The sequence below is a fragment of the Mobula birostris genome, chromosome X, assembly GCF_030028105.1.
Source record: "Mobula birostris isolate sMobBir1 chromosome X, sMobBir1.hap1, whole genome shotgun sequence".
NCBI classification, from domain to species: domain Eukaryota; kingdom Metazoa; phylum Chordata; class Chondrichthyes; order Myliobatiformes; family Myliobatidae; genus Mobula; species Mobula birostris.
This window is the reverse complement of record NC_092402.1, coordinates 55,348,620-55,365,031: the sequence shown is the minus strand read 5'-3', so window position 1 is coordinate 55,365,031 and position 16,412 is coordinate 55,348,620. Positions and strand designations below refer to the sequence as shown.

The 16,412-nt window shown below is 43.7% G+C and overlaps 1 protein-coding gene across 1 annotated transcript in view; it reads left to right on the top strand.

Annotated features, from left to right (window-relative positions):
• Positions 1–13,562, top strand: part of LOC140191935 (nuclear receptor subfamily 4 group A member 1-like) — a 55,222-nt gene extending 41,660 nt beyond the window's left edge. The window contains exons 4-7 of the mRNA XM_072249825.1: positions 7,070–7,233; positions 8,539–8,741; positions 9,888–10,066; positions 12,022–13,562. Of these exons, the coding sequence (XP_072105926.1) occupies positions 7,070–7,233; positions 8,539–8,741; positions 9,888–10,066; positions 12,022–12,278 (803 nt within the window). The 3' untranslated portion in view covers positions 12,279–13,562. The remainder of the gene's footprint in view (positions 1–7,069; positions 7,234–8,538; positions 8,742–9,887; positions 10,067–12,021) is intronic.
• Positions 13,563–16,412: the final 2,850 nt, after the last annotated feature.

Below are 16,412 nucleotides of genomic sequence, written 5' to 3'. Positions count from 1 at the left end.
TTCAGAAACTACCCCCTCCCACCTTTTACTGTCACATGCGAGGCTTTGTTTCACATGCATCTCCAGTGAGCTGTGTTTTGGTGGTTTATTTTCAAGAACAATTATACTCAGAGACAAAGATATTCAAGGCTTAAGTTTACCATAATCAAATCAGTAGGGTTGAAGAGGAAACCAAGGGTTGAATGTGCAGCAAATAGAATTGACCTTTGTAATCAGAAAAGCTTGGAGGTAAGTATAGACATCCTTTCCATTCCAGACGAACAGAAGACATCCATATTAACATGTGCATAATTCAACCCAGCGGAGCAAACAGGTGATCATTTTGGAGAAACTGTATCATGTATAGCTTCTCAAAGCACAGTGAGAACTTACTGAGTGGATACTTTTTGAAAGGAGGTCAACTTTGATAAGAGGGAGTTGTACCACTGCATTAGTTCACACCAAAATACCCCCTTGCCAGTTCAGAGGTTGCCGCTATTGACATTAAATGGAGAGTGATTAAAGATGGGCGAGAGACCTCAGAAGTTGGAGGTGACCGAGCACTTAGTCTGTGTGGTGTTTATATTAGTTTGTCTTTTTGTTCTTCCTCGCACACTCATCCACATTATTCTACATCTGCTGTATGATTCTCCATTCACTCAACCCGTCTAAATCACCTCAGGGCGTCTTTAAATCCTCCCCACAACCTGCAGTCTCACTCAGTTGCCAACAGCAAGCTTTGAAGAAAGTTCAAAGTTCAAAAGAAATTTATTATCAATATATGTATATTTCACCACGTACTAGCCTAAGACTCATTTTCTTCCAGGCATTCACAGTATAACAGAGAAATTCAATAAAATCAATGAAAATCTACACACAAAGGCTGACAAACAACCAATATGCAAAAGAAGACAAACTCTGCAAATACAAAAATAAATAAACAAACAAACAAATAAATAAATGATACTGAGAACATGAGTTGTAGAGTCCAATGTGCAACATACATTTTGTTCCATCACCCAAATCATATCAAAGTACATAAGATGAGTAGCTGAGGGCCAAGCAATGACCCCACTTGTCAGTACCTGCCACCCCGAAGAAGGCCCGTTGATTCTCTGTTTCCTGTCTGTCAGCCAGTTTTTCCACCCATGCCAACAGATTAATTCCAATCGCAAACAAACCTTTATGTGGAACTTTCCAGCGCTTGCAGGTTTTTGGTTGACAGTATCATACTAATGTTGGACTTGCCTATTCATTTTGGCTCAAGTCCCCAGTGCTTTGCAAGGAAGGTTTTGCAAGATTTGGGTTGGTGGTACCTTTGTCATGCCTGGGTCGTTCACTGGGATTATCTTTATTATGTCTTGCTGTAGTGACCTGATTCTTTTGTTACTCCTCCTTAGCCTTTTCAGAGGGCCATTGACTACAGGTAGATTTCAAGACAAAGGAGCAGAATTAGGCTGTTCGGCCCATTGAGTCTGCTCTGCCATTCCATCATGGCTGATTTATTATCCCTCTCCACCCATTTTCCTGCCTTCTCCCTGTAACCTTTAACTCCCTTATTAATCAAGAAGCTATCAACCTCTACTTTAAATATACCTAATAACTTGTCTCCATAACGATATGTGGCAATGAATTCCACAAATTCACCATCCTCTGCTAAATAAATCCCTCCTCATCTCTATTCTGAAGGGATATATTTCTATCCTGAAAGAGTTAACGTATATTTCTATCCTAAAAGAGTTAACGTATGAGGAGTGATTGATGGCTCTGGGCCTAGACTCGCCCACTATTGGAAACAATCTCTCAATGCTCACTCTATCAAGGCCTTTCAATATTCAATAAGGTTCAATATTTCCCCACATTCTTCTGAATTCCAGTGACTACAGGCCCAGAGCCATCAATCACTCCTCATACGTTAATTCTTTTATTCCCAGGATCATTCTCATGAACCTCCTTCTTCAATGCCAGCACATTCCTTCTTAGATAACCTGCCTGGCATCCCCTCTGCTCTAAATGTGCAGTAAGAAATAAAGAAAGAACAAGTAATGAAAAAAAAATTCATCTACGGCTTAGCTTCTCCTTGCCAAAGCCTCAACTCCCCACTCTAACACTGGCCCACTCACACAATCAGTGCTCTCACAATGGCCGCTCTGCTTAAACCTAACTTCTTTTCATTGGTTCTTGCCAAGTGCCTAATTCTGCGCAATCCAATGTCTCCTCAGAAATGTGGCACACAAAAATGTACCAACTTCCCCTGCGCACTTCTTTTAAACTCTCTCCCCCTCTACGCCCTCCAATGTCTCCTCTGGACTGTTGCGCAAAAATGTGCTGACTGCCCTCGCTCACTTCTTTTAAACTCTCTCCACCTCCAAGCAATCTGGTGTCTCCTCGGGACCGTAGCGTGCAAAATGTAATTTGATTATTTTGCTTCTAACACCCATGCCTCTCCTCTTCAGAAGTACTAAATATCTTGAATTTTTGATCACTTTCTGTGACGTAGAGCATACTCTTGTTTTGTATCACTGCAAAGTGATCACCAAAGTTTGTGGACCCCTTACAGTTAGCTGGTGCGCAAAACAAACAACTATACCACCCTTCGCTTTGAAGCTGACATTGAGTTAGGAGGAGCTTGCAAGGGAGGTATATTTCAGAATGGAACCCAGCCATCACTCACATTAGGATTTATAGTGTTCAGACTGGTTTCCCAGAAACTGGCTTCCAGACATCCACGCCCGTATCAACAAAGCCAGTCGTGTAAAGCTTCGCTTTGCAGCAATCACTGATGGTGGAGATCATTGCAATTGTCTCGCTCTGACTCTTTCTCCCATCCTGTTGATCAATATGAAAGTTCCAGTCACCTGAATGAGGACTTGACCATCAGCACTCGTCAATGAACCCTAGACTGAGGTGACTCAACCTTCATCCGAGGTAACCTCGACAAATGTGGAAAAGTTTATTTCTGGCCGCCAACTAAACATTTGCTCCCAGTCATTAAACACCAGCTGGCCAACAAACAAGATTTTATTCACTAATTAAAACAAAAGGCATGACCAATCACTCCTGGTTAGAAATACAACAGATTTCTGGCCTGTCACGTATGCCAGCATCCCCCATTATAGAAGTGCCAGAACCCATGGAGGAGTTGACCTCCACCCAGGGCTACTGGTTGTAGCATGACACTCTGGCCATGGACATGACTTAAACCAAGCAGCAGCTACACTTTGGAAGGCGTTGGCAGAGGAGACGCAGAGCGTGTTGTGGATCACGGAACCGTTCAGGAAAGGCACTTAAGGGGTAACTGATCCTGTACTGAGCTTCAGAGTACAGGGGTTCCCAGGGCAGCCTTCACAGTATGCGGTGCCATGTGCCGAGGGACCAGCGTGCGTCACTCACCTCTGTGAAACACACCTGAAGCTGATCCTTTGGGGGTTCTGGCACTCTGCTGTGTTCTGCCCTGTCTATTTTCCAGCAGCTTGCAACCTCGGTGCCCCCTGCACAGCAGAGCATCTCCATAAAAGCCGTCTGACAAAACAGCAGGCATAATGAAATCTTCGTCCCTGGGCGCCCAGGAGATGCAGAGGCTGGTCACCTGTGCCAGGTCTTGGCTGCTAGAAGTAGTGTGTGTACAACTAACAGAGGCACAAGAAAGTGGTGGCATCAGGCACTTCTGAATGGAAGAAAGATCCCGCTCCCACTGAAGTTAACATTAACACATCCATGCATCAATACACACACTCGCACACACAAACACACTACATGGAACTGGTGGCCATTGGTGTTGGAAGAGGAAAATAAGGACAGTACAGTACAGTGAAGGTACAGGAGCCTGAAGACACACACTCAAAATTTTAGAAGCAGCTTCTTCCCCTCTGCCATCAGATTTCTGAATGGATTACCTCACTTTTTGCATTATTTATTTTTTATATATTTCTTATTGTAAATTATAATTTTTTATGTTTTGAACTGTACTGCTGTTATGAAACAACAAATTTCACAAAATATGTCAAAGATAATAAACCTAATTCTGACACCTTGTAGCGAGTTACTCAATGCATTAAGTAATCTTGCAGGAGTATTGCATGAGGCAAGTTGAAGAATTAAAATCATTTCAATTTAAAACTGACTGTTGTTTTTGTGAGGATATATGGACTTCGTTCTATTTAAAGGGAACTTTTAAAATGCTGGGCAAAACTGTGTTTGTTGATGTAATGAAGCCAAAGATCACTTGTAATCTTGGGTTCTGGATGGCTCATGATTTTCATGGCTGATAAAGTCCTCATAGCTCTCAAGAGACAAGATAGAGAGGCAAAGCTGAACTATCAGCAAGTAGATGACACAGTGGCACAGCGGGTAGAGCTGCTGCCTCACAGTTCCAGAGACCCAGGTTCGATCCCAACCTTTGGCACTGTCTGTGTGGAATTTGTACGTTTTCCCCGTGACCGTGTGGGTTTCCCCCAAGTGCTCTGGCTTTTTCCCACATCCTTCATTCCACATCCTGGTGGATTAACTGGCCACTGTAAATTGTTCTCAGTGTGTGGATGAGCGGTAGAATCTGGGAGAAGATGGTGAGAATGTGTGGAGAAAAATAAAAAATGGGATTAAGGGCAGGATCAGTTTAAATGGATGGTTGATGACCGGCACAGACTCATTGGCTGGGGCCTGTTTCCACGCTGTGTGACCCTACGATTGACATTTGGAGCAAGGACCAGTGGCTGGGATACAAGGCCTTGGGGTGAGAGAGGAGGTGCTGCATACTCCCAAGTGTTGCCATAGAGACTGATGTGACTATGATGCTGCTCTGAGTCTTGTAAGGAGCACCCAGGAGAAACCCACAATCTCCACATACGCAGCAGCCGAGGACAGGATTGAACCCTGGTCTCTAGAGAAGTGAAGTCGTGGCTCTACCACTGCATCACTGTGCTTTTGCCCGACTTAGATGATGTTTGTGACCAAACTGAGATGAATAGGCTCTTCTCGGGCTTCCAGCTGGAAGCCCGAGAAGAGTTTATTCATCAGATACGCCAGGAAATCACTACATCCTTCTTCAAATTGAGATGCTTCACGTTTAATAGGCTGGTCAGAATACCATTCTTCTCAGGAAGGCTTGGGATGCGGGGGGGGGGGCGGGGGGGGGGCGCAGGGCTGAAATAAGGGGGAATAACCTTCAAATTCTGGCCTGACAAACTGGCCTCCTCCCTGCAGGGGTGAGCTGGAGATAGAAGCCATTGTGAAGATGCTCTGACCATAATTTTGTCATCAGAATGAAATCAAACAAGGGCAGTCCCACTTAGATGAGAGACGTTGGAGAAGGACGGTGTCATTGATGATGTCAAAGGGTCCTCAATTGAAATCATTTCAGCCTTGCAGCACTGTAGAGACTGGGGAGGTGGGCACTGGACTGTGTAACGGCACTTGCAGCCTGCCCCCAGCACTTCGGGTGTGTTGGATGTTAATGCAAACGACACATTTCACTGTATGTTTCAATGTCCTCATGACAAATGAACTTGGCTCTTGAACCTTGGGTGCTCACTCTGAAGGGAAGCCCAGAATGTGGTAATTGGATTATTACTAATCGTGGCAGAGGTGTTGAGATTATGGGCTGTTGGTCAGGAAGTCGGGATCCAGTTGCAGAGAGGGGTGTTGAGTCCTGGGTTGAGGAGTCCGGAGATGATTTTGTGTGGGATTATGACATTGAAGGCAGAGCTGTGGTCAATAAATAGGAGTCTGATGTTGGGGTGTTTGTTATCCGGAGGTTCCAGAGATGAGTACAATTGCCAATTTGTCAGCAGAGCCCAAGTATCTACTGGTGGGTGGGGTGAATGAGCTGGCAAGGTGTATTCTGATTGGGAAAATTGACATGGGTTGAGATGAGAGAGACTGAAGCGCAAAATTCCAGGCTGCGAGGGAGGTGCTGTCTTTCAAATGTGATCTTAAACTGAAGCCCCATCTGCTCTCATGGGTGATTGGTTCTTGATTAGCCACGGTGTCAAAGATTACGGGCCGGAAGCAAGAGAATTGCGTGAGAGGGATTATAAATCAGCCATGATGGAATGACAGAGCAGACTCGATGGGCTGAATCACCTAATTCTGCTCCTCTGTCTTATTGTCTTATGGCCTTATGAATGTGGAGGATTCAGTATCAGGGGAGATATCCTCACTGACTTGGCCAACATTCACCCCAACAGCAACAGCACGAAAACACAGACTGGTGTTGCTCTGTATGTGAGATCACTATGCGCAAACTGGCTGCTGTGTCTCCTGCATTCCAACAGTAACTGCACTTGAATATGTTCTCCTTTCACGATAAAATCCTGCAAAGGACACGAGGGACAGTGTAAGTGCAGGACATTCTTCCTTTTTATCGGGGTCAGTGATAGATACTGTACTTCAGTAGGCCCTTCACAAGAGGACAGAGGAAAACTGGGGGCTTATCCAAAGAGATTTATATCTGAAACAGCTGGAAGAGTAAATGGGAAAGCAGAAGAGTAGTTTCATATTGGGGATAGAGAGAGGGAGCATGCAAGAGGGGAGAAATGGAAGGTATTCTGACTAGATGTGGAAATGAAAGGAGATTAGGAAAAATGGTAAGAAAAGGAGAGAACAGAGTAATGACATGAGTGCCTGAAGTTGGATCTTGAGCCCCAGTGCTGGGATATCATTCATTTGTAGGCAGGTAGAGCAGCGATGGACCAACTTGCATATGCAAAGACAGTTACAGAGTCCAAGACTGTTTGAGGAACAGGGGATCAGTAGTGCAATGTTTCTTGTTGCTGGCTGCTTTCAGGTGGTGTAGCAGCTTCTTTATTGGACCTAATGTACACAATGTGTGTGGAAAGGCAAGCTGGAGCATTTAACAAGATCTTTAAATGCAATAAAAAAAAGAGTAAGCTTGGACCAGTAGATAACGGCTGTATCCCTAATTCATCTACATGCGGAATTTTGCGGGAGTCCAGGAAGTGACCAGACTCTGTGTAACACTCAAATCTGCTCCTCGTTAATGCTCACTTTGTACATCCAGTAGCTCCAGTGGCAAGAAGAACACCTTAGCCTAAGAGGCTTAAAAGAATTTCTAAATCTTTTTTTCTTCCAGTGGTTCGCACAGACAGCCTGAAAGGTCGCCGAGGTCGACTTCCATCCAAACCAAAGAATGTTCAAGAAGCTACGCCTTCAAATGCTCCAGTTAGTCTCATCACAGCGTTGGTCAGGGCACATATTGATTCCAACCCAGTCATGTCCAATCTAGATTATTCCAAGGTAAATATAAGGAAAACAAAAACAGTTGAGAAGTTGAAAAGAAAATGTTTGTATTGGGGAGGTGGAAGCAAGATACCTACTTGATAAATGATTCAAACACTTGGATATGCACATGTAATTACCGACTTGCGGTTCTTCTGACCTACTTGCTTGTAATGGAGCCTATTTGAACTCGGGCTGTCAGCCAGTGCCCACTTACTCCCGCTGCACTGAGGGTCTGGGGACATCTTTTGGGCCCGGGGCTGCTGAAATGTGGAGGTGCCCTCTGTGGACAGTGCTGAGCAATACACGGAAGCCTCTCAGCCCGTTACCAGGGAAGTCCTGGAGTTGGTGGAGTTGAGCTGAGGGTGTGGAACGGGAGCGGCGGGGGCGGGGGGGGCTGTTGTTGGGGAAGTCAAGCACCTAAGCCAAATGTACCAGGGGTTATTTTTGTCAAGTCACAAAAATAGTTTCTAGCTTATACTTCTAGACCATCTTCAGTTCTATTGTCCTATGAGACTACAACCAGCTCTGGGCTACGGCAGCAAGCATTTGTATGGCATTAATTATCTGGTTTGCCAAGCATTAAATGGGCATGGGAAGGTGGCGAACTACTTCCACTTTGAAGGATTTCCCTTCACTTATTCGGTAACTGCACCACCCACCTGCCTCGTGACACACCATTCGCAAAGAGGCTGTTTGCACCTTCAAAGCTGCTCCTGCAGACCTATTCTGTGAACATAAAGTGGCGATGAAGGCATCATTAAAGTATTCGCCTCAGCAAATTATAGTTAGTGCGCACCGGTTTAAAGGATTGGAAGGTAGCAAATCCGCAGCCGTGCGAAGAGAAAAAGATAAAGCCTGGCGCCAACTTCATGAGAGAAAATGTGCAATTTTGCCTTCAGAAATGATTTAAGCAACACCAGTCCAGCTCAGGAATAGGTGAATCCATCAACACTACCTCACTAGTTTCCTCTCTTTTTGCAATACTTTTTTTTTAAACACATATTTCTTAATATAAGATAGTCATTTTTACGTGTACTGCTGCCGCAAAGCAACAAATTTCACAATATATATCAGTGATAATAACCCTGATCCTGAGTGCAATCTTGAACCAGCCTGCATTCTCTAATTGGAGGCAAAATTCACAAAGCTAGAAATACCTGTTGAAACCTAAGCTACTGCTTTGCAAAGAAATGTCAATTTACATCTAATGGATGATGATGGTTCTTATTTTTTCTTTGCTGTTGTTGATTTAATAAAATATGTCAGAGTTGTTCTGGTGAACAGAAAGGTTCTCCTCTTTACTTGAAGCATCTGGTCCAGTTTCAGGATTCTAGCGCTTACCAGTCAGAAGAGGATGAAGCAGGGGAGGTCCGACAGTTTTACGAACTGTTGGCAGGCTCGATGGACATGATACGCAAGTGGGCCGAGAAGATCCCAGGCTTCAGTGGTTTTCCCAAGGAGGATCAGGATCTACTGTTGGAATCTGCCTTTTTAGAGCTCTTCATCCTCAGGTTGGCCTACAGGTGGGTATGGAAACACGATGGCCCCCACTGTCAATATATCACCCTCCACTTTTGACCCAATGCTTTCACCCCCTCCCCTCCTGAAGACCGTGAATTATGTTGGAATACAGAGCCATGGTAACACCATCCCTTCTATAACTGCAACATCTGTGGGGTGGGAGGGAAGAACATGTTGAAAGGAATTGCCAATATTTCAGGTCAAAACCCTTCTCCATTCACCCCCACAGATACTGCATGACCTGCTGAGTTCCCCCAGCAGATTGTCGCTCCAGATTCCAGCATCTGCACTCTCCAGTATCTCTGAGATGCTGGAGAAAGTCAATGAGAGAAATAAAATTAAAGCTCATGCTGAGGCTAACATAGAACAGAGAATATTACAGCACAGTACAGATCCTTCGGCTCACAATGTTATACTGACCTTTTAACCTACTCTAAGATCAAGCTAACTCTTCATGGTCCTCTATTTTTCTATCATCCATTTGCCTATCTAAGACTTCCTTAAATGTCCCTAAATGTAACTGTCTTTATCAACATACTTGGCAATGTGTTCCACTCGCCCATCACACTTTGTGTAAAAAAACATATCTCTATCAGCCCCCCTGTACTTTTATCCAATCAATTTAAAACTGTGCCCTCTGGTCTTAGCCATTTCCACCCCGGGAAAAGTGTCTGGTTTTCCACTCAATCTATGCCTTTTATAATCTTGTACACCTCTATCATGTCGCCTCTTATCCTCCTCCTCTTCAAAGAGAAAAGCCCCAGCTTGCCCAATCTTCCCTCATGTAATCCAGACAGCATCCTAGTAAATCTCCTCTGTACCCTTCCTATAATGAGGCAGCCAGGACTGAACACAATGCTCCAAGTGTGGTGTGACCAGAGTTTTATAGGGCTGCAACATTACCTGTGGTTCCTGAACTCAGTCCCCCAACTAATGAAAGCCAACGCACCATATGTCTTCTTAACAACCCTATCAACTTGCATCACAAATTTGAGGGATCTATTGACGTGGACCCCCAAGATGTAAGTGTGAAAAATAAAGGAGGCACTTTGATTTACTTGATCCTCTTCCTATTAAGCAAAAGGCTAACAGGAGGGTTGGATCCCTTGATCCCAGTACATCTCTCTTAGAGTATCATCTGATTGTAGGTCCAACCCTGAAGAAGGCAAGCTCATCTTCTGCAATGGCATCGTACTCCATCGTCAGCAGTGCGTGCGAGGCTTTGGGGAATGGATCGACTCTATCGTCAGCTTCTCCAGCACACTGCAACGGATGAAGATCGACGTGTCCAGCTTCTCCTGCCTTGCGACTCTGGTGGTCATAACAGGTGAGCTATATACCACTTCCTGCCTTCCATTCAGATGGGAGCACTCTGACTCTCATCCAGTATAGCTCCCCTCCACCAATCTTTTTATCCAGTTAACGTTTCACATTAAATTCTTAAAGGAGCGTCGTTGTTGAGAAGTCACCTGCTTTTAACCTGACTCAGTGTAAGGCCACAGCAATGATGGGAAGTTAGGAAATGTCCATTTGAAAATCATGATGAAATTGTCAGTTACCTAAGACCTACTTCTCCAACATATTCAACTTGCTTTCACTAATTGTGCACAAGTTTTTTGCGAACAGAAAATTTGCAGTCGGAAAAAAAATAAGAAAATGCTGGAAACACTCAGCAGGTCAGGCAGCATCTGTAGGAAGAGGAACAGAGTTAACATTTCAGGTTGATAAACTCTGATGAAACTGACCTGAAACATTAACTCTGTTTCTCTCTCCACAGGTGCTGACTGTTTCTGGTATCTTTCATTTTTTATTTCAGGATTCCTGCATCTGCAGTTCTCTGCTTTTGGACCTCTGCACAATCATTGATAGCCATTGAAGTCAGATTAAACGTGTTTAGTAACAGCCTTACAAATGTTTATACACCCTGGCAAATGACCTTCTATATCAGAACTGGCAAATTCTACCTGTGAAAAGCAAATAAAATGTTGAAATAGGCAGTAGTTGATTTAAAGCAAATTCAGATGGTTTACAGAATATTGTAGAACTATCCTTCATCTCTAGAGTGAAAGGAGTTTCAGGATAACCAAATAACAGACAATAAATCTGGCCTTGTCAATGTCTCTTGAATATTGAGAGTGTTTGAAATGAACATTAACAAAATTAACTGATTAACTTTTCAATCTTTTTTTTTACTTTTTCTTCCTTCTCTTGACTTGATTTTTTTCTTTCTATCCCTAAGATCAGGCCCCTTAGCCCAAGCCTCCAATGATGAGGGAATTTATTTGGCCCAAGTGATGTCTGGAAACTACGACTCTACTTTGTGAATGGAAATCTTAAAATCCAGTTTCATTATCTATTTTCCTTCCTTTCTCTTCCGAGCTTTAAATCCATTCTTCTTTCAGAATCAGAGTCAGATTTATCATACATGATTTTTTTTGCAGCAACTGTGCAAAGACATAAAATTACTAAGTTACAAAAATAAATTAATAATATAAAGTAGAAATGGAGGTGGTGTTTATGGGTTGATGGAGCATGCAGGAATCTGTTGGCAGAAGGGTAGGAGCTGATCCTGAACTGTTGAGTGTGGATCATCAGGCTCCTGTCTTCCTCCTCGATGGTAGTAATGAGAAGAGGGCACGTCCCAGATGGTAAAGACCCTTAGTGAGGCACCATCTCCTGGAGATGTCTTCAAAGGTGGAGAGGATTGTGCCCATGATGGAACTGCCTGAACCTACAGTTCTCTGCAGCCTTTGTGATCCTGTGCATTGGAGCCTTCGCACCAGGTGGTGATGCAGCCGGTCAGAATGCTCCCCTTTTTGAAGTGAACAGATTCATGGGAACAGGGTTAGTGACACTTGGCTGTTATGGAGGTAAATGTCGTTTCCCAGAGTAGTGAGTTGGGAAATTGCACTTCAGGCAAATTCTGTGTGTTGTACCAATGTTGTCATTATCTCAGAGAGTTTTACACCAGGGAACTAGGGGAGCAAAAGTGTCACTGAAAAATCAGAAGTCAGATTTGTTGGCAGATGTTAAGAACCGCCGCCCCCCCCCCCCCCAATGTGCACAATATTGTTGTACTCTGGTTAACCCGACTTTCAGCAGTGCAACACTGGCTTGTTTTGGAATCCAATCTCTTTATGCTGGAGAGAGTAACAACTTTTTTCAAATGGAATACATTTGCCTAGATGATCTTGGTTTTAAAGTTTAAATTATTGTCTGTACATTTGCATCCAGTTCTAAAAATGAATTTCATGGCTCCTGTTTGATCTTGCAATGTTTCAGACCGGCATGGCTTAAAAGAACCTAAGAAAGTTGAAGATCTGCAGACCAAGATTATAACTTGTCTGAAAGACCATGTCACCTCCAGTACAGGCGAACAGATGAGGCCAAACTATCTGTCCAAACTTTTGGGCAAACTACCCGAACTGTGTACCCTCTGCACACAAGGACTCCAGCGCATTTTCTATCTGAAGCTCGCCGATCTGGTCCCTCCACCTGCCATTGTTGACAAACTATTCTTGGATACTTTGCCTTTCTAGAGAAGCTACCAAGCTCCGTGACTTTAGAACTGGACCCTGCCATCAGATTCGATGTTGCAGTATGAGCAGGGAGTTAAACTTACACTGCAGCCAGTTCGGAACTGAAAAGGCTGCAGGATTTGGACAAGTATGCTATGTGCTATTTTGGGTTTGCTGCTTTTCAAAATGCTGTATTTTTATTTTATTCAGCATACAGATTGTTGAAATAAAAGTCCCTTTGCTGTGTTGCAGCTTCTACAAGGCAATCTAACCGAGCAGCTGCTCTGAGGTTTGACAAACTGCATTGGTTAGATGTTCTCTGCCCCCATACTGTCTGTTATGGCCCCTAGACTCAATGTTCAACTAAAGCAATGCAGTGATATTTCTGTGCTGCATATTCTTATTCCTGTCATCTGTTACAATCAAAAGAATTACAAATGAGGGTCAGAAAACACCATTACTGGGGGCAGGCAGTAATATTATAAAAACTGAGCTCAAACTACATTTATTCCATTTATTATTCATCTAATGAAATGTAAATATGCTCTCTCTGTCTGGGCAGGGTTTGTAATCATATACCTGAAACAGAAAAACATATCCACCTTCCCATCCACCCAGGATGGATTTTTTAAGGACAATAGTCATCGTCACTGCAATTTTCAAAATGCCAAACTGTGGAGATTGAAGTGTGTCAGAAGGAGCCTTGAATGTGTGCCAGGTGAATATTGCATGAATACTTCTCACACTGGCTTAATGGCAAATTTCGTCAAATCTAAAAACAAGTACAGTCCTGTCTGGAGACAGTGAACTCAAAATCTCTTCGCTGAGGAGACTAAACTCTTGTTTAATGGGGTACAATTTATTGGCATTAGCTTGGATGTTTTAAAATGTAAATAGAAGTGGGTGCACTTGAATTCACGGCACCGACTTACAGAAAAGTTTTGAGACTTTCTGTATTATAGAGCAAGTCCTATCGCGCCACTGGCACTTTCTGGGGTAAGCAGTAGTGGAGTGTAGGAGAGGTGGTGCTGTTGGGAGTGCGTCCAATATTTATTTTGTGAATCCACCTCTCATCAGTTTAGCCCTCAGTTACAACATCTAGTTGTGAAGGTATCATCTGCTGAGAAGTGCTTATTGAAGCTACTGCCTTTTGAAGACACTGGACAGGATTCGGTTGCCACACCATGTCCTGTTCTGATGGGCAAATTTTGAGAGAGACATTTGGAAAGCTTTCGAAGGTGCTGGGGAGATTTCTGGAATGGAACACAGGAGTAGGGGCTTCAGTTCACGGGAGTGATTCAGCACACTGGGGTGGGCGGGGAGGGGGGCACTGATCTCTTTTCTGTAGCAGAGACTCAGAATAGGTTTGGAAAGGATGAATCTGCCTCCATTGGCCAGGGGACTGTGCAGCGGGGGAAGGGGGCACCAGCCCAAGCACAAAGCACACAGACATCAGCCAGCTGCAGCTCCTCTGGAGTTTCCTGGGGGACACTTGAGGAGGTTGGCATAAGCCAGAAGGCTGATGGGACCTGGGAATGGTGGAGGGGTGGGGGGGCAACCATACAGGCAGGATGGAGAGAAGAGACTGGTGGCTGCGAGCTTGCAGAGTGAGGCAGGGCCAGTGAGGGGTTGATGAGAGGAATGAGTAGTCAAGGCAGGAATGAAGCAGAAGGTGATGCAATTTGCAAAGAGGGGCAGAAGCAGGGAAGAGACTGAGAGGGGAAGGCTGACAAAGAGGACATGAATAACAGTGTGTATGCACATGTGTGAGACTGCATTTGGATGTTCAGCAGAGTCTGGTCTCCCATCACTTTGGACCTCTTTGTCATTGAACTAAGATCTCACTCTGACCAGCTCGGATGGGAGCTGGAGCCAATCCTCTCTCTCTCACTCACACACACACACACACACACACCTGCCTTCGAAACGGGGTGGAAATTAGCCATCCTCAGCTCTGAGGGACTGCCTGAAAGAAGGCAGCCTTTGCTTACTTACATGGACTATGAGCATTTTCTACTGATTGCCTCTTGCTTTAACTTCTCATCTTGTGACAAAAGGAAACAAAAAGGCTTATAATTTGTTGGTGCCTTTAACAATATCAACTTGGTCCAAAGCACCTTACGCTCAGTGGATCACTGTTGTAATGTAGGAAAGGCTCCAATCAATTGGTCTATTTACTGGTTGGCCTTGTATGGGAGCAAGGTTGAAAGGGATATATCGCACTGTTATAGTTGGGAATAAGTATCTAAATTTATACTCTCTAGAAAGGATTATGAGTAGGAATAATCTTTTTATTTTATATAGGGAGGACTATAGTACTCAACATGTCCAATGCCATAATGGAAATGTGTAAATTTTATATTGGTTAAAAACCCTACACGATATTTACAGTGCCTTATCAGTCATTGTGTACAGAAGATGCTTGATTCTGATGTTGCCAGGAAGTGATGTAAGTCATCGCATTGTTTTGTTATGCACTTGAATCCTCATCTGTAAACCTCTAAGGCTTGATTTGTGGTTTGCAATACTGGTCTCTCCTGCTTCTACATGTGGACCTTGTAGTGGACCGGCTCGAGCACCCAGTGATGCTCACACTCTGAGACACCTACCAGGTTTCAGGTGTAACCTGAAGCAGGTTAGTCCACCCACAATATGGATGGAGGAGTTGTGGCAATCCATGAAAAAGTTCAAAGTAAATTTATTATCAAAGTATGTACAGTATCTGTCACCTTGAGATTCATTTTCGAGCAGCCATTTACAGGAAAATAAAGAAATACAATAGAATTTATCAAAAGCTATAAATAACAAAAATCAGTCAATCAACCAATGTGCAAAAGAAGACAAATTGTGCAAAAAAGGTAAATAATTAATACTGAAAACATGAGTTGTGGAGTCCATGAAAGTGAGTCTATAGGGTTCTGGAGACAGTTCAGCGTTGATGTGAGTGAAGTTATCCAAAGATATGAACACATCTCCCTCCTGCCCAGTACCATCTGGTTACTGTAGCTGGCCACTGTTGAGGTCCACCTGCCTATGTTATGATGTTGCAATGTAAAGTGTGATTGCAAAATGCATATACTTTTCTATGGTTAGTATATATATTTTAAACCAATATTTTTCAATGGTAGGATTGTGAAGTCAAGATGTCTCTTCTAGCTCAATGTAAAAGAAAAGCTGTTGAGTTGGAGACAAAGTACTCCAGTTCTTACATCTATTCTAAGCACATATCAAGCGTGGGGTCATTTTGGAGTTGTGCCAATAAAGCTTCTGTCTCTACCATCATTGTTTCTGGATTTTTTTCCTGATGCACAGCACATTCATCAACGGCCACGTTTTCATATCCTGATAAACAGGCCAGTTGTGGAAACCTCGTGCAGAAATGGTTCTGCCTCGGAGTTCTCATGCAGACCACATTTAACATGCGAGAAAAATTGAAGCCCACATAGATCATTGGCAGTGCTGTCAGTGGGGAACCAGGAGACACCAAGCAAGAAGCAACGAACTAAATGATTGGACTACTTTGAATAATCAGACACTTGGAACAGAGTAAAATCCCTCCCCCTCCTGGACCACACCTGCACCTCACCACCCACTGCACATGACCATCTACACTACACTCATCAGCAACAATGATGGTTATTGTTGTCCTCAGTAATAATGGTCTGATGTTCTCAATCCCTAGAGCAGACAATGACCTCCTTCCATACCGTAATGATTGCATGACTCCATGGTACCTCTGAGGGGGTTGCCAGTTTCCAATGTTATTCCTGCACTGTTTCAAACAAGTCTGTCCCTTTCCACAGTGAGCTATCAGGGTGTGGAGGTTTTAGAGAGGTTCACCAAATTAGAGATATGAAATATGAAGAGAACTTGGACAAACTAGGGTTGCTTTGTCTGGAATGTTGGAGGCTGAGGGGAGACATGATAGAGTTTTATAAGATCATGTTGGTTATGGATCAAGCAGATGGTATATTTTTCCCAAGATCAAATGTCTAATACCAGAGAGCATACGGTTAAGATGAGAGGTGTAAGTTCAAAGGAGGTATGTGAAGCAAGCTTTTTTTACACAGAGAGTGATGGGTGCCTGGAATGTGTTGCCTGGGGTGGTGGTGTAGACAGATACGGCAGTTGCGTTTCAGAGGCTCTTAAGGTAGG